Below are 19,576 nucleotides of genomic sequence, written 5' to 3'. Positions count from 1 at the left end.
TTGAACATGTGCATGCCATGTACTCTGGCCACGTCTCTCTTAAAGCATATAATGTTACAATGAATTTTCCCACATTTGCCCTAGAAGACATGTACAATAATGTTCTTAGCAGAACTGTTCGTATTAGCAAAAAGTAGAAATAAAATGTCCACCAAGAGCAGAAAAAATAAATTATGGTATATTCATATAATGCCTTACTATATATATAGCATGAAATGAACAAAGTGCATGACAATTCCACATATAATGTTTAGTGAAAACAAGCAGAGCAAAAGGGTACAGACAGCGTAATTTTATGTAAAGTTCAAAAATAAACTGAAGGGCGCCTGGGTGGCTCAGTTGGTTAAACGTCTGCCTTCAGCTCAGGTCATGATCCCAGAGTTCTGGGATCAAGTCCCATGTCAGGCTCCCTGCTCAGCGGGGAGTCTGCTTCTCTGACCCTCCCCTGGCTTGTGCACTCTCTCTCTCTCTCACTTTCTCTCTCAAATAAATAAGTAAAATTTTAAAAAATAAACAAACCGAAATATGTTAAGAATGTATAGATACATGTGATAAAACCATAATAATAAGGCATAATAAATACAGAACTTAGAACAGTAGTTAATGGTAAAAGAATGTGAGTGACTGGGATGGGATCAGAAAAGGCAAGCTGGATGTTTCAAAGGTGTCAGTAATTGTGGTAGGATCATAGATAAGACATTGGTTTTATTAAGTTTCTATACCAATAGTTCTCAATGCTGGCTTAAATTATAATCATCCGGAGAAGCTTTGTTTTGGTTTTTGTTTTTTGGAGGAGCTTTAAAACTACCAATGTCCAAGCCCACATCACATCAATTTAATCAGAACCCCTCAGGATGGAGTTTAGGCATGGGTACCTTTATAAAGTGCCTCCCATCCTTCCCATTTGGTGATTCTACTGAGCAGCAAGGGGTGAGAACCACTGCTTCTTACCTTACTCACATTGTAAGTATTTTTTGATATGTCCTTTTATAAAGTTTCCATTAAAAATCTCACAGGATTGCAGTAGTTACTTCATCTTGTATAATATCAAATGTCAGGTTTATAACAAAATCAATTACCTTTAAAACTAACATGAAATGGCCATCGGTCTTATGATAGCTGATCAAATAAAAATAAAATTACAAACTTCCCTGTATTTCTCCAACTGTTTCTCAGTTTACATTTATTTATTTATTTATTTTTATATTTTTTTTTATATATTTTAGAAAGAGCATGAGTGTCAGGAGCAGAGGGGGAGAGAGAAAGAAGCTCAAGCAGACTCCACTATGAGCCCATCTTGGGGCTTAACCCCATGACTCTGAGATCAAGACCTGAGCTGAAACCAAGAGTTGGACACTTAACCGACTGCACCACCCAGATGCCCCTCTCAATTCACATTTAAAGAGCTAATAATTTTCACTTTAAAATAGTGATTTTCACATACTTAAAACTACCAGAAAAAGCTTCTTTTTTTTCCCCAGCTAAAGAATATTTTACAATGCTAAGTATTTCCTCAAGTTTTATTACTGCCAAATAATTTACTCAATTTTCTCCCCCTCCATGATTTATTATCCTTATTACCCTCCAAGACTACTTACCCTGAGCAAGTCATCTATACGACCTTCCTTCTTTTCCAGGTCCTGGTTTTTATTACTTTCTAATGCTGCTAATTTCAGCATTGTGAGATCAGTCTAAATGAAAGAAAGCGATTTTATTATCTCCATTATACATATCATTGCATGCAAATATAAAACTAGATTTTAGTGCTTCTAAAAACAAAGAAAATATTTGAGTTTGTGTATATAAAAGTTATCCCAAAAAGTCTTAGCACAGTTTTAAAGTTTTAACATCTTCAGAAATATAAGTTCTATAAGCTTACAAAGAAACGTTTAAAAAACTGATTACTAAAAGTTTTAGAATATTGTTATGTTCTTCATTAAAATTCAATACAACCACTGCTTTGTGCTATCACCTCTGGTTGATTTTTGAACATGGCAAAAACTTTCATGAGCTATTCATTGACTGAAAGCAATGTACTTGTAATCCTAGCCTAAAGATCATCCAAAGAAGTGTTGATGCATGTACAACAGCTTGGACATGACCTAACAGAAAAGTCTAATGGCAATAAACTGGAGTAATAAAGGTGGCTAAGCAAAAGATCTACTCTTCCAATCCCCGTGGTCTAATATAGTAAAATCCAAAAACTGTCACATGTAAAAAGTTAAAATGAAAAACTTAGTACTCAAAATTCATAAAATCAAATAAGCATAAAAGATATCTAATTTTCAAATGATATCTGTAAGTGTATAGCATATATGAATATACATAGACATCCAAAATGACCTACTTTAATGTTCACTTATGACAAATATAATAGCTTCAGGAAAACACTGATTATATGTATTTGGATGGTATGTTCAAAAAGAAGCAGTAAACAAAAACTGACATGTCATGCTTGTTCTGTTTATTTAATATCCTTATAACATCTGCATATTTAATCTGCATGTAACAAAGGATAAGCTGATAGTAAACTGGGTGTTTCAATTCCTTACCCCCTACAAATTGTTTTTTTGTTTAGTAATTCGCTTTCCTGATGTATAATTTTACTTTATGACTGTGTCTAAAACAAAGAGAAGACATCTTAGTTATTTGTACTAAGTTTCTTACAAATCATACAAAAAATTTTATTCACTATTTACCTGAGTAATTTTAAAGGATAACTGCTTTGGTTGTATAATAGGGTGGTCCCCAAAAGCTAATGCAGTAGGAGAAGGGCTATTCGGTCGAACCTTAAAAAAAGATTAAAATTTTTACATTAGCAAGAAAAAGACAGGCTTTTGCTCAGCAACAACTACTTAACACTTTTTAAGTTTTTATCAGGATAACAACTGAATTAAAACATAATTGATTTTTCACAACTTTTAATCATCATTTTATTCAAGAAGCACTCATTTTTAGAGTACCCTCCCTTACATAAGGCACAGTGGAAAAAACAACCATATATTCCCTGCCCTCAAGAAGATTTCATTCTAGAACCATAAAAAAATTTTTTAATGCTTTCAATCTGTTAAATAGAACAAGGCGAAATACAGTATTTCAAAACAAAAATATTAAAAACAGATGATGATGGTTCAAAAAGTAAAACCGAAAAGATCCTAATATAGAACTCTTAGTACCAAGGACAATAATGCACATCCATATAGGGTATAATATCAATTTACTGATGAGTTTCATGGTTTATCTAGTTACTAGTTTTAAAACACATCATTGAAAACAGACTATATCACTGTATCAATGCCATCACTTTAACTCAAAATTATTGTTGAGTCTGACACTTTATTTTGCATATGGCAATATGATGTAGCCAAGGTACAAAAGGAGTAAGACACAACTAAGTGTGTGTCTACAGGCAAGGCATAGAAGAGGACACTGGAAGTAAAAACAGGGTACTTGAAAAAAATAAGAGATACTCTGATTTTAAAAAATCTTTAATTCATTTTTAAATTACTGAAAGCCAATGCTGCTTTTCTGGTTAGACATTAAATTTTCATATAATAAAAGTAAAGAAAAAATGAAATCCAATAAGCAAAACAATGCATATAAATAGAACTAGATCTTAAAACACTAGCAACAAACCAAAAAGTTGTAAGATAATTTTTAGACCCAAGATCCTTCTCCTATGTTGAACTAAAATGATCCAGGGATAAAGGGTGCCTACCTTTCTCTTAAGGAGAGTTAGAAATTAGAAATCAGTAATTGAATATGGACTGATACAAGAGTATTCGTTTTAGTCCCATAGGCTCGACATCATTCTTTTATAGAAACTTCACTTCTTGGATATAATTAATTCAGGAAATCTTTAACTTAAGGATCTCACTTGAAGAAATAAAGTTATAACAGCATCAGATCATTAAAAAGAATTTAACTGGGCACCTGGGTGGCTCAGTTGGTTAAGTGACTGCCTTCGGCTCAGGTCATGATCCTGGAGTCCCTGGATGCTTGGGACTGCTCAGCAGGGAATCTGCCTCTCCCTGTGACCCTTCCCCCTCTCATGTGCTCTCTCTCTCTCTCATTCTCCCTCTCTCATAAATAAATAAAATCTTTAAAAAAAAAATAAAAATAAAAAATAAAAAGAATTTAACTTACCTCAGAGAATGATTTTCTAAAAAGATAAATACAAATAAATATATGTAGAAGTTTTCAATGAAAAGTTAATCTGTATACATATATACATAGGTTCAGCAGACAGAAGATTATCTACACATGTAAAAACTTACAGATGAAGAAGGAGTGGAATGTGAATGTGAATTTTGAGGAGAACGGATCGCAGGAGGTATGCCTCTTACTGGACTTGAGCCATTCCCACCTTGGTACTGAGAAAAAAAAAGGAAACATCACTCTTTATTAGAAGAGTTTTAGCTAGATGTTATTTTTGACATGACATTAAGAATTAATTTAAATATATCTTCTTTTAAATTAAATTCGGTAGTGATTTAAATGGGTCAAGAAAAAGCAAAACTATGGTCAGTTACAGCTGAGTCCTAAAAGACTAAAGAGAGAATACTGATCACAAGAATGTGAAAAGACTGTTTAGTAAAGACCCTTATTTCTTGAACATTCCGACTATAATTTGTTATTGTGGCAGACTCAAGATAAATTAATTTCCCCCAAACAATGAACATATATTTCCTTCAAATTTTAATACAGTTCTGTTATAAATGTTTGTTGAAGGGGTGCCTGGGTGGCTCAGTCGTTAAGCATCTGCCTTCGGCTCAGGTCATGATCCCAGGGTCCTGGGATTGAGCCCCGCATTGGGCTCCCTGCTCAGCGGGAAGCCTGCTTCTCCCACTCCCACTCCCCCTGCTTGTGTTCCCTCTCTCACTGTGTCTCTCTGTCAAATAAATAAAATCTTAAAAAAAAAAAATAAATGTTGAAGCAGTATAATCCCTAATGCCCCTAAATTAACATATTTACAAGTAGATATAAGTGAATGTAATAAACCATCTTAAAACAGAATCATCATTCTCAAGATCTGTTAAAAATCCAAATGTTTGTAAGTACTATATAAAAAATTACATAGATCAAGTCCCTTCCCTTTAACAGCACAAAATCTTATAAAAATCAATCTTTCTTTTATGCACAACATGCATTACAGTGCATGACATAGGTGCATATGAAGAGAAGCCACCGAACGTATTCCATAGCTACCTCTCAAATTTCTCATGTTTCTCTACCAACAAAAGGAGGAGAAAACAATTCACTGCTACTGGCTTTCTCTCAGGGTATTAAGAGAAGAGATGAGGACCTCCTAGTGTATTTTCCTGTAACCTAGGGACTTTGTCTAATTTTTTTTTAATCTACAGTGCCTAGCAGAACTCATGGCACATGAACAGCATTCAAGAGACTTGAGATTTATTTATCTGAATTGATCCAACCTTTGGCAAAGATTGTTAACTAACACTGAGGGACTGACCTCAACTAAAGAGGCCCTAGGTCAGCAATACTAGACCATGGTCAGCAACAGTTTTAGCGTAGATTCTGTAAACCCATTTAAGAAAAACAATGGATGGTTAAAAAAAAAAAATTTTTAATGCAGCCCTTCCCCTGACTGGCAAATTCTGCTCTCACACTCAAGTAATATATTTTTCAACTGAGTAGATCATGTTTGTTGTTTTAACAATCATATTAACGTTCCATAATATGAAGCTGATAGCCAAAAGTATTTATGTGTAGAAGTAAGAAAATATTCTAGACAGGGTAAGAATCTAAATTTACCACTATTTATTATTTTCAGGGGCTCTTAGGTTCACACTTCTATCATTATTTAATTTCCATCTATAGGGCTCAAATGTTGCCGTGGTGCTATCCTCAAGGCTGCAATGACAGTAGGAACAGTTCTAAACTAGAAGCTATTAGACTTCAACTTCTCTTTTTGCTCTTCCTTTTTTTTTTTTAAGATTTATCTATTTGAGAGAATGAGGGAGCATACGTGCACACACGCACGCAGAAGAGAGGGACAGAGGGAGAAGAAGAGAATCTTAAGCCGACTCCATGCTGAGTGGGGAGCCCTACGTCGGGCAGGAACTCACAACCCTGAGATCACGACCTGAGCTGAAACCAAGTCAGATGCTCATCCAACTGTGCCACCCGGGTGCCCCTCTTTGCTCTTCCATTTAGAATTTGACTTTAAATAGGCAACTTTACATCTCTGGTCCTCAGTTTTCTCATGTAATATAGAAACATTAATACCTACTGTACCTATCTCCTGGGTTGTCATAAGCAAATATGTGAAAAAGTACTTTGAAAATGACGATGTGACATTCCAATGTAAAAGTAAATTTTAAAGTTCCTAGGAAGACAGAACATTACTGCTCTAATCAAGTAATCAAAAGTTGACCTTGTGCTTCAAAGAAATTATTTCAACCCATAGTAAAATTATATTAAGAACTGAAGATATTTGTTAATAAACTTACTTCAAAATAGTCACTAATTTTGTGGCCACGTCCCCCAATACTTTTTCCTAAAATATAAAAGTAAAAATTTTTTACAGATTTAAAGTTAGTCATGACTACTTATCATATACTATATCAGAAAAAGAATGTGTCAAACTTAATTTCCCTAATACACATAAAAATCATCTGTTTAATAAAAAGAACATGGTATTTTAGTTGGTTAGTGAGGGACACTGAAAAAGTTACATTAAGAGCCCTCAGAGGGTAAGATGCCAATTTCAGAAATCCAAAAATCAGATGACATTTCAATAGTAACATGTCAATTGTTAAAGTTCCAATTACTGGAGAATCAAATAAATAAATGACATTAAAGGATCTTGTTTTTACAACTACATTATTCATATTGCTTAATGGCTATAATTTCATAAAAGCAAATCAATGAATAAAAAAAGTGGCAACTGCATAACTGACAAACCAATTCATACCCATAAATAAAAAAGCTTTGATTAACACAAAACCATACAAACTGACAATAACATGCTTTAACATGAATGTTATTTTGTAAAATGTTTTGATTTTCTAAAAAGTATTCCCAAATTAATAGGATTTTTTTAATAGACTAGATTTTAAATATTGCTCTTATATGACCATATTGATACAGTGGGTCCAAATCATTATATATCGCAGTTCTTTAATTAAAAGTTTTGCTCTAAAACGGACTCTTCATCACTTTTATAAATATTGAATTAAGAAGGTGCTAAGAAATACAGTGTTAGAAATACTTTTTTGGATGAGAGGCACCCAACCTTCAGTGGAACTATATAAAATACATGATTTCTTCAATACAAAGAAAAACTGACAATACACCATGAAATCAAAAGCTTTGGATAATACAAACATACACATTTATCAATACTGACTTATATTTATTTATTCAATGAATATTTGAGTGGTTACTATGTGCCAGGCATTACTGAAATGAACAAAGGTTACATTTAAAAGTTCAACAACCTTAAATTCTTTTGTGGAACAAGAAAAATTAAGTAAGTGCCCAGGACTATAAATGGTACCTAGAAAGTTTGAACAACAGTTTTGTACAGATTTACTTAGAGGTCAGAAAGAATTGTAAAGGTTTTACAGGTATACCTTGTTTCACTGAATTTCACCGACACTGTGGTTTTGGGGTTTTTTTAAACACAAATTGAAGGACCTTGCATTGAGCAAGTCTACAGGCATCATTTTTCCAATAGCCACCATTTGTTCACGTCATGTCTCTGTGTCACATTTTAGTAATTCTCACAATATTTCAAACTTTTTCATTATTATATGTATTTGTTATGGGAATTTGTTATCAGTGATTACAACTCACTGAAAGCTCAGGTGACAGCATTTTTAAGTAAATTAATATATGATGTTTTTTAGATACAATGCTACTAGCACACAAAAGACTACAGTATAAACATACTTTTATATACAGTGGAAAACCAAGAAATTCATTTGACTCGTTTACGGTGATACTTGCTTTATTGTGATGGTCTGGAACCAAACCTGCAGTATCCCGAAGGTATGCCTGTATACCCAAGGAATTTTCCTTCCACCTATAAGAGCTTTCCTGCAGATTCTGAAGAAGGTGCTATTCTTTATTTATTTATTCATGAGAGTCAGAGAGAGAGAGAGGCAGAGGCAGAGAGAGAAGCAGGCTTCCCGCCTAGCAGGGAGCCCGATGCGGGACTCGATCCCAGGACCCCGGGATCATGACCTGAGCCGAAGGCAGATGCCCAACCATCTGAGCCACCCAGGCGCCCAAGAAGGTGCTATTCTTTAAAGACGACAGAGATGGTTTGGGTTGCCTATCCAGAAGCTATGTCCCTAATTCTTTTTCCCTAACTGAACCCAAACTTGGCTCTGTTAATTCCCTCCCCCTACATAACACATGTAATATCAGGGGAAGCTAACTCCTATCTGGCCTCCATCCTAGTTCCCCTCCCCTCCTGATCAGAAATCCAATTTTGTTCAGGTATCAATCATCCCTTCTCCACAAAGCCCACATTTCTAAAAGGAACTTTACCCACTTTCAATTTCAGAGATGGATCTGGTTTTTCTAAGGGCAATAGGACGTATGTTGGACATAACTGGCTAAGGAATGAATGGACTCATGACCCAATTCTGGCCGACAAGATTACCGGAGAGGTTTGCTCTGGACTTGAAGAAGCTTACCTTCAAAGAAAGAGGGGGAAAAAACACAGAAAGCCAACCTCTCTCTAAAGCAAATAGAAGTGTGAAAGCTCAAGTAAATCCAATCAAAATTGACAACCATTCTAAAAACATAAGAAAATCAGACAATTCTTGTGGAGAGCAGACCACAAAGAAATAAACATGGATTCTTAAAAACATAGGTTGAATCAACCAACCCAGAAGTCCCAATTTGGGACTGCTTTTAAGTGAGTTTTTAAATCTAAAGTTGAAACTATCATAACTAATATAACTTTACACTAAATAAAGCTCCAAGTCCACTAACCACAACCTGCTAGAACTACACTAAGACCAAAATTGAGCTCTGAGCAGACGGAGATACAAAGTACTACACATCTATAGAAAGATGCTAGAGTGACTTAAATTCTTCCTTCCACGCAGACAGTTGCTGCGAATACATTCCTTGATGCCCGTGCCACATGTAAATACTAGTAAGCCATGGGTTCCTGGCCCCAGTCCTTACAGCTAAAGAGCAGCTCCAAAACATGTAATCATATGTATAAAGTCATTATATATGACTTAAGAGCCAATTTATTGTATTTAATTTTGAGTGGCCAAATTAAATGACAATACTATTTTGTTGTCCATTATAAGAGTTTTGTAGATGACTTGAAAATCATCTTCTTAGCCTATATCACAAAGGGCAGGTATGTAAGAAAGAATGAAGAACAGGTATGGAAAGAAAAAGATGATGCTTTAATAAGCAACTCAATCATTTTTATACAGTCTTTTTCTTTTTTAAATAAAAGGAATAAGCAAGCTTTTGGTACTTGCACTTTAAAGTGACATCTAAAGTTCTTATTCAAAGACAAGAAGCCATTTCAATACTGTAATTCAGATAAAGAAAGAAAAATGAAAGGTGATAAGGTAATGTTTGCCAGGTTTGGACAGGACACTTGCCTTTCTAATTCTCAAGTAAAAAAAAAAACGGGAAATGTCAAAAAGCCTAAAAACAGTAACCATACACTACCTGTGGTACAAAAGATTTCAATTTCATATTATTCTTTCTTCTGGGAAGTACATTTATAAACTATTATTAATGCATAAATTTATAATAGCTATAGAAATGATAAAAACATAATATGACTTTTACAGTTAAGCTATATTAATTGACCAACAATCAGATTAATTGTAAATACTTATTTGGCTCTGAAGGATTTTGCTTCACTTACCCTGACTACTTTCATTCTGGTTTTCTGCTTTTCTCTTTCTTCCTCTGGATGATTCCGATTGTTTCTTCTCTGGTGTCTACAGAAAGCAAGTTAACAGAATTTAAAGTTACAGTTTTACATACACAATTATTACAGTTAGTATAAAAATTATTTTTATTTCAAAACAAAAACTATTTTGTTTGTTAGTGCTCATGCGATGTAAATGTATAGTTACCTATATACAATTTATTTAAAAGATAAAATTTCCTATGTAAATTTTAAAGTATAGAAGTCCTTGTACACATTACTTGAAATTCACATTTATAGAATTTGACTTGAGATGGATGAAAAATCTGAGAGTAAGCAGCCTTTTAAAGCACCCTTCACTGGATTGGGCAAAACACAATAAAAACAAGTAAAGAAAAAAAAAAAACCCTATGTTTTTCCTATTAGTTTTCTATTATTCATACACACTTAGTTTATAAAAGTAAACTTGGATGAAAAAGAAAAGAGCAGAACTCAAACCCCAATATATATATACAATCCCTACGATTATTATCTAACAATTAGAGCAAAGTCATAGATTATGCTCTAAATCAGGGGGCAGCAAACTACAGCCCAATGGCCAAATCTGGCTAGCCACCTGTTTCTGTAAGGCCCATTATCTAGGCATGACTTTTACATTTTTAAAGAACTGAAAAATTTAATAATTAAAACAATATTGTGATATGAAAATTTTAAGAAATTCAAATTTCAGTGTCCATAAATAAAGTTTTATTGGAACACAGCCACACTCGTTCATTTATGTACTGACTATGGTTGCTTTCACACTATGACAGCAGAGTTAGTTCCCAGAGAGACTATATGGTCCACAAAGCCTAAAACATCTGGTCCTTTACCTAAGTCTGCAGATTCCCAACCCTAGATGATTGCTTCTTTTCAAATAAGCATTTTCATCAGGCTAAAAAGCAAGTAATTTTTGTGGAGTCTGACAAGCTGTTGTGCTTAGTTAAAAATTAAAACTAAGAGCAAAAAGCACAATGCAATGGCACACGGCCCTCAAATTCTAGAAGCTTGGCAAGTATGTCTGGTGCCAGAACAAAGAATGTTTGAATGAATGATACAACTTAAATCTCTAAAGGCAATGCAGTCCCCAAGCAAGAAAGGGAAATAATCCATATTTCGTTGTCTCTGAGTAGTCTATGATTAAACAGTACAAATGACAACACATAACCTAACTTGTGTTAAGCATCTATGATTCCTCTTTAGTATTATCATGGGGATTTTAAGTTCTCTCACCCCCATTTTGTCAACATGATAACAGATTCAGAGAGGATGAAGTGAATGTTCTAGTGTCTGAATTCTTTAACAACAGGAGTTCTATATCTCCCCATCTTACCCTCCCATTTCCTCATGCCTAGCATACAGTTATCACTTGATAAATACATTAATGTTAAGTAACTTATTCAAGGTAACCAGGATTTAAATCAAATTCAATTCTGTATTCCCAAGGCTCTAAATGCTATACGTGCCCTATATCAAGAACTGAATGAATCAACAATACAAAAACATTTCAAAATTTTATCAAGTTTGTAAATAAAATTCATTATGTCCAACAAACTGCCTACATGTTTTCACAACACAAACCAGAGATCTTAAAGAAATCCACCCTAACTGGCGATCTACTCAGGAGGTAGACTGATGTACCAGCAATTTAGGGTAAATAGGTCATTAGTTATCAGACTCAGACAAATAATAACCAATCTTTTTTTTTTCCTCAAAATAAAAATAACACCAAATTAAAAATTCTAAGCTAACATTTTTATAAAGAACCTTAAAATCTATCTTAAAAGAGGATTCCCAAATAATATTTATTCACATCCTTCCCTAATCTGTGTTAAAAAAAATGTAATTTAAGATCAAGAAAATATGGTTTTTCACAACAGTTTAATGTATTAATTTTTAAGCATGGCAGGATCCCATCTGAATTCCATCTTAAATCTTGACCAGCTACTTTTGAATAAACAACAAGAACAAAAAATCACATAAAATAACACAATTCTGAAAGTTATACTGGAAACATTTTCTATCTAAATGGTTCTGTATCATTTTCTAAAATATATTCCAAGGAATAGTGGATCAGTTTGGTTGAGAGGCTACACTTTAAATGCAGAGGACAGCAGGATGGTTCAACTGGGGTGAGCAAAGTTAGATTTATTTACCACAAAGCTTCTAAATGATAACAGTCACTGGCTATCTCCGAAAGGGGAATGGGATGGAAAGTTACAGTGTATGAAGAAATTCTCAAACTTATTTGGAATAACATTCATTAAACACTTCACTGAATATATATTTGAAGATACTTAAGGTCTTTTTTTTTTTTTTTAAGACCTATAGATTACTTAAGTAAAAACTTTGAGGCAAAATTTCCCTACCTAAATTTTAAATTTAATGGAATGGGGAAGTGCTTTGAGGGAAATGTCATTTTGTTAAAAACAATGAATGAGAAAAACCCAAATGCATAATTATTACAGTTAAAAAAAACAACAACAAAAAGGCCAACAGGTTTACCTCCTTTAAACCAGAGAAGAATTTGAGGAAAGAGGGGGTAAGGAAAAAGATGACAAGACTAAAACTAATTTTAAGACTATAATGTATGACTAGTGCAGGTAAAGAAGTTGGAAATAGGTAATAAAAAAATGAAAAGTTGAACAAAATATAAAACAAAAAAGGAAAACCGAGATATAACTAAATTCACCTATAAAGTAAATGCTTCCATTATGAACACACCATATTCTGTCCCTTCCTATAAACCCTAATCTTTTTTCACCCATGTCCTAATATTACCACCTCATTCCTTACTCTCACCTCAGATTATTTTAGACTTGTTCTTTCATCCCAAAAGAACCGTAATTTCCTAAAAAGCAAGTACCATGGGTCTCTGAAGAAGCACAGATTGAGACTAAGAATCAAACTCTGGGTCCACTATTTACCATAACTCTCAGCATGTTATTTAACCCAAGACTCCAATTTTTCTTTTTCTTTCTTTTTTTTTTTTTTTAAGTAATCTCTATGCCCAACATGGGGCTCGAATTCACGACCCCGAAGATCGAGTCACATGCTCTACTGACTGAGCCAGCCAGGCACCCTACTCTCATCAATTTTAAATGCGGTAATACAGGTATAGGATTGTGGGGATTAAATAAGAAACACACCAGAAACATACTTAGTACACCATCTGGAACAGTTGTCTACTCTATAAATGTCAGTAAGCACCCAATAAATTTTCTTATCTGAATGGCTATCCTATTATTCCAAATATCTGTGTACTTTCCTATTTCAAAACTTCAATCACATGTTAAATGATTAGCAGTTTCTTCCCAATAGCTTATAAATAACTTGTAGGGCTTGCAAAATAAGTGATGTTTCCTCTTTAAGGTTCCATTCAACTCTCTTCTCAACTATAAGCCACAGAACCAGCAGTCTAGGCCCTAAATATTCTATCACTAACCTCAGGAAAAGGTGCATTAGTTTATTTTGTTTGTTTTAAATTTAAATCTGAACAATACCTATATTAAACAAAACAAAAATTCTCAGTGAAGGTTCTGCTAACAATTCTCCTGAGTCACTCATTTCTACATGGATTTAGGAATTTAGAACCTTGGGGATTTAGGATACAGAAATGTACCAAATATTTAATCTCTAAAATGGCTCATCAGTGAAGAAAAATTCAGAATGCTATCTGTGATTTTCAAACTGTACTCCCAAGATACCTTAGGAAAGGAGGTTGTGCCTCAAAAGATGTTAAAGAAGAGGAAAAGGGAAGGAAGGAGCAGGGGGCTGAGCTAAGGCTCTACCCTATCAAAGACACATCCTTATCCTACCTCCACCTCTGTGCTTGCAAACACAGCATCCCTCATTTTAACACACTGAGGTCCCATATTAGACTTACTATGAAGAAAGAGTTCTATGGCTTAAAAAAGATTTGAAAAACCACTGATCTTGACCAGTGATTTCCTAGAAAATCCAAGGGACATCAACCAGGCCAGTTTGGCATTTGCACAAGGTGTAAAAATTGCGCATGTTGCGTATTTTACAGAATGTTTTCAAGCTTATTACTGCTCTTGCTGATGCAGTCATTTCTTTCTTTTCTGTTTTTTTTCCTCAACTATTGCATTACAATTTACCAGAAAATAGAAGGCAAAATAAATATGGAAAGCAAAATAATATGATATGGCTTTATTTATTTTTTAAAATTTATTCATTCGAGATACAGAGTGAGCACAAGTTGGGGGAGGGCCAGAGGGAGAGAGAGAGAATCTCAAACAGACACCACGCTGAGCATGGAGCCCAACGTGGGGCTCCATCTCACGACTATGAGATCATGACCTGGGTCGAGACCGAAAGTCAGTTGCTCAACCGAATGCACCACCCAGGTGCCCCTGATTTGGCTTTTAAAGTAAAGATGGAAAGACTATCAGAATTATAAAGAGTCAAAGAATTATGTCATACAATGGAAGAGTGGTTAGGAGAAAATGATGAAAGCAGAGAGTGGTATTATTCAATTTAGCTTTATAAATGCTAATTTGTAATCATACCAAAATCTGAATGATTACTCTGGCATTTAAATGTTCTAAGATATTAGTTAGAATTTACATGGTATTTTCTAGCAGTTGAAAAGTATGTTCAAAAAAGAAGAACAGGGCGCCTGGGTGGCTCAATTGGTTAAGCGACTGCCTTCGGCTCAGGTCATGATCCTGGAGTCCCTGGATCGAGTCCCGCATCGGGCTCCCTGCTCAGCAGGGAGTCTGCTTCTCCCTCCGACCCTCCCCCCTTTCATGCTCTCTCCCTCTCAAATAAATAAATAAAATCTTTAAAAAAAAAGAAAAACAAATCTAAACGACTCAAGAGGCGACAGTGATATAATTACTAATGCTTCTATTTTATTTGGAATTTAAGTCAGTGATTATTAAACAAGGTTTTCAAATCTAATATGGGATCTTGTTTTATCTGGCTCCTCAACCTATTTTTAAAATAAAAATAAATGTGTTTCTTCAATGCAAATAAGACAAAATATAAAAAAACTACCATCTTAACACTGTCACAGAAGGAGGGAGATAAATCAGTACGGATTGTGCCATGATAACAGATAACCACCTCTATCAGCCTCCAAACAGAGATACTTAAAATTATTGGCATAAATGCATTATAGGAAATTTTAACAGTATGTGAAAAGATACCATCACAAAAGAGGAGGGAGTGGATGTTAAAATTTATTTTTTTTTTTTTTAAAGATTTTATTTACTTGACAGAGAGAGACACAGCGAGAGAGGGAACATAAGAGGGGGAGTGGGAGAGGGAGAAGCAGGCTTCCAGCCAAGCAGGGAGCCCGATGTGGGGCTCGATCCCAGGACCTTGGGATCATGACCTGAGCCAAAGGCAGACGCTTAACAACTGAGCCACCTAGGCACCCCTAAAATTTATTCTTTACCTCTACCTTAAGTACAATTCATCAGCCCTGACTGGACAACAAAAAGAAAAGTCAGAGATTATCATCTCTATTAAATTACTACAGTTAAGAGACACAGATATATTTAATCTCTTCCCATTAAATGAGAAAATACTTTAAGATAGAAAGAAAAGTGGGGCACCTAGGTGGCTCAGTCAGTTAAGCGTCTGCCTTCGGCTAGTTCATGATCCCAGAGTCCTGGGATCGAGCCCCGCATCGGGCTCCTTGCTCAGGGGGGAACCTGCTTCTCCCTCCTCCTCTGACCCTCCCCCTTCATGCTCTCTCTCTCTCACTCTCAGATAAATAAAATCTTAAAAAAAAATAGAAAAAGTTACTCTATTATTAAATAATATCCATAACAAAATATTCAATCCTCCGTCTTGTCAGAATGTATTTTTTCCAACTGATTCATTATTCAAATACAACTCACTGGCTATTTCAATGATTCAGAGTTACTCAGGTATCAAATTTAAGGTCACTGTACTTTGAACAAACGGCATGACAAATTTTTTTTCCTGAAGCTGGTAATGCCAATGTTCAATTTTATTCCATATTTCTAAGCAAAATTTGTTGAACTAGATGTAAAACAGGAAGATGCTGGAGAAATCTGTTATTTTAATGGCACATATCAAAACTGCACTGAACTAGAAAGGAAAATCTGGAGCTTTACAAAAATAGTCAATGTAAAATAGATGTTCTATTCAAGAATATCAAATGTACAAGATACCGTTTCTTCCAACCTTTTGCTATAAAAATTTGGTTAGAATAATGCACTGTAAGAAAACTAAAATTCTATTGTAAAAATTTCCTTGCTGCTTTGCATCCAATTTACATTTAGCTAAAACTATCATGAAATATGTACATCCTAATTCAAGGATTTTGAGCTGGCAGGACCTGAAATTCACAGTCTGTCTCTGCCCAAGAGTCAAAACTTTAATATGGAGAACTATTATTATCTGGAAATGTTTGCTTGAATCTTTGACACCTAAAAGAAGATCTTTGTTACATTGCTGATTTCAATATTTAATATAAAAAGTTTATGTATGCAACATTTGGGGATCTTATCATTAAATAAGAGCATTTCCTTGCTGTTTGAAGTAAATCCAATCAACACATCAGCAATTTTGAGTGTAGCCTATTTTCTGCTGTACTGCCTTTATTATTTAATAATATGTATGATCAAAGATGGTAGAGAGCCAATAAGATAAACTTGGGTAACTACCCAATGAAAATGTGTGTTTACAGGTTGCTAAAACTGTGCCTGCTCACATCATTTTTAAAAGCCCGAAGGATTTTTACTCCCCTCACAAATAGACAATATCCACAAGCACATTAGCACCTAAAAAAATTATAAACTACCACAATCTTACTCTCAATTTTTAAAAGCTACCTTAACTTGCCATCCTCACAGTCTGACTTCTCAAGCTCCTATCGTCTGGACCCATTTTAATTTGCATTCATGTATGTTTGAAGGAGCATACCAAGTCTTCAATACTGATGAAATGCAATTTTATTTGCCATTTTCTTACAATTCACAAAGCGTAACTATTTCTTGGCATTTTCCCCCTTCTATGACTTTCCCTTGAAGGCTTTATTTTTGAATAGTATAAACCAAAATTAAAATAAAGTTGGACTTTCTCTCCTATTCATATGATCTTTTAAGTTTTCAAATCATACAATCAGAATAAAACAGACATACAGAGCAACTGCTGTGAGAGGAAAAAGCAAAATTTCAAGATAACTTATTCTGGAACTGTTGGCATTTTGAGAGTACTTACAATAGTAAAATTTAGAACAGTGATTTCACAACTTTTCTCCTGGTGTGACACTCATGATGGAGTAAAACACTCCTGTATAATATCTCTATAGACATCTCCCTGAACATGAATCCCTAGGTCCTTAAACAATTTATTTCTTTGGGATAGACACTTTTAAGAGTAAATGTTGTGTCACAGAATATGCACACTAAAGATTTTAAACATATTGCCAAAGTGCATTTTCAAAGGCAGTATCAATCTACACTTTCACTGTGAGAATGCCCACCAATCTTTAAATATCTACCTGATGTGTTTAAAAAAAAAAAAGTGGTATCCCATTGTTATTCTCTATAGCAATACATATATAACCCCAAAAAAGTGAGATTTTGTTTGTTTGTTTAAAGATTTTATTTATTTATTTGACAGAGAGAGAGACACAGCGAGAGAGGGAACACAAGCAGGGGGAGTGGGAGAGGGAGAAGCAGGCCTCCCACAGGGTAGGGAGCCCAATGCAGGGCTCGATCCCAGGACCCTGGGATCATGACGTGAACCGAAGGCAGATGCTTAATGACTGAGCCACCCAGGCACCCCAAAAGTGAGTTGTTTTTTAAAAGAAATCGTTCTATCATTCAAATATTAGCATGGATTCTCGATGTCACTATACATCATAATCACTTACAAAGCTTTTATTTAAAGCTCATGCTGAAGTCCCCATTCCAAAGTTAACCATCTCTGGAGAAAGACCAAAGGAATCCTTACTTTTTAAAGAGCTCTGGGGCACCTGGGTGGTGCAGTCAGTTAAGCGTCCAGATCGAGCCCCATGCCGGGCTCCATGCTCAGCTCAGAGTCTGCTTAAGACTCTCTCTTCCCTCTCAAATAAATAAATAAATCTTAAACAAACAAAAAAGAGCTCCAAAATGATGCCAATGAATTAGCAATAGGCCATCTATATATATAGTAGTAAGTCCTGTATAGTCCACATTGGAAATTGTCTAAAATTAAGAAATTATTCTTGGGGCACCTAGGTGGCTCAGTTGTTTAAGCATCTGACTCCTGATTTCGGCTCAGGACCATGATCTCATGGATTGTGAGATAAGAGCCCCATGTTGGGCTCCAAGCTCAGTGGGAATCTGTTTCAGATTCTCTCTCTCCCTCTGCCCCTCCCCCCACCCACACGCGGGCACTCAGGCACTCTCTCCCTCTCTCAAGTAAGTAAATCTTAAAAAAAAAAAATATTCTTAACATAATCTTCTATTAAAAATTAAAGACTCAAATTGTGGCATACAGCAGAAAATTCATTAGGATATAAGAAGTCCAATGGGTTGTCATGGTTACTCTGTTATTTTAGAAAATGAGAATTAATCATACTATGCTCTGCTGACTTAAAAATATATCTAATATTTTTAAAACTCTACTATAGTATAACATACTGAAGCCAAACTTCTCAGTAATGTCAGCTTGTGCTGACTGACCTTAAAATCCAGACTAAAAGCAGTATTTATCAGATAAAATATTTGTGAAATGTTGTTAGTCCAGGGATATCTTGGATTGGCAAATTTGATGTTACTATAAATCATCTTAAATCTAAATTTTTCCAAAAAAGAATACCTTTTTTTTTTTTTTTCAAAAGACTAGCTAGGATCATTTATCTAATGAGTTACACATTATCTTAGTTATACAGAGAGAGAAAGTGTAGACACAGTAGTTGAGAGCATCACTTCGAAACAAAACAGATACTTTAGAATTAGAATTTTGACTGTTAACTTACTATCTGTAGGCAAATTCATTAACCTCTCTAGGCTTCAGTTTCCATACTTAGGAGATGTGAAATGTAAGAGTTATAATCTAGCTCCATAGGTAGCATGCTCAAACTACTCTCTCTCCTTCATTAATGGGGTGGTTCTCAACCAGGCGATATTTGGCAATACCTGGAGATACTCTGGATACCTGGACTCACAAGTGGGGGAGGGGAGGTTGGCGGGGAGAGAGAGAGTGGGCTACAGATATCTAATGTGTTTGGCAGAGATGCTGATAAACATACTGCATTCACAAGACAACCCACCACACCTCAAGAATTATCTAACCCCAAATGTCAAAAAGGTTAAGGTTAAGGAATCTTGCTTTGATGAATATATAAGAATCATTTGTAGTTGTTGACACAAAAACTACCTGTATAGTATGCTACAACTAAAGCGATGTTAGATTTATTCATTCAACAAATATTTACTGAGTATACACTATGGTCAAGCACTATACCAGGTTCCAATTTAAAAGTATCTTAGAATGACTTGGCATTTTTCTCTTCCAATCTTATTTTCATCAATCAGCTTAGAACGTTTTTGTTCTAAAAAAACAACTAACCACTGACACTAAATGCATTTGTGTAAAGGGAAACATTTAACTAAGCTATTTATTTCCTGGCTAAGTAAATGGGTTATAGAACATTATTTCAAG

At 34.7% G+C, this 19,576-nt stretch overlaps 1 protein-coding gene across 3 annotated transcripts in view; it reads right to left on the bottom strand.

Annotated features, from left to right (window-relative positions):
- Positions 1-19,576, bottom strand: part of TLK1 (tousled like kinase 1) — a 157,209-nt gene that overhangs the window by 55,192 nt on the left and 82,441 nt on the right. For all 3 annotated transcript variants that reach the window (XM_035007793.1, XM_035007795.1, XM_035007794.1), the window contains 5 exons: positions 9,878-9,953; positions 6,474-6,520; positions 4,278-4,373; positions 2,700-2,789; positions 1,599-1,691 (listed from right to left, as the gene is read on the bottom strand). In XM_035007793.1, the coding sequence (XP_034863684.1) occupies positions 1,599-1,691; positions 2,700-2,789; positions 4,278-4,373; positions 6,474-6,520; positions 9,878-9,953 (402 nt within the window). The remainder of the gene's footprint in view (positions 1-1,598; positions 1,692-2,699; positions 2,790-4,277; positions 4,374-6,473; positions 6,521-9,877; positions 9,954-19,576) is intronic.

Source organism: Mirounga leonina, unplaced genomic scaffold (assembly GCF_011800145.1).
Source record: "Mirounga leonina isolate KUSES-001 unplaced genomic scaffold, KU_Mleo_1.0 Mir_151, whole genome shotgun sequence".
NCBI lineage: Eukaryota > Metazoa > Chordata > Mammalia > Carnivora > Phocidae > Mirounga > Mirounga leonina.
The sequence above is the reverse complement of the archived record's forward strand: the minus strand, read 5'-3'. Positions and strand labels throughout refer to the sequence as shown.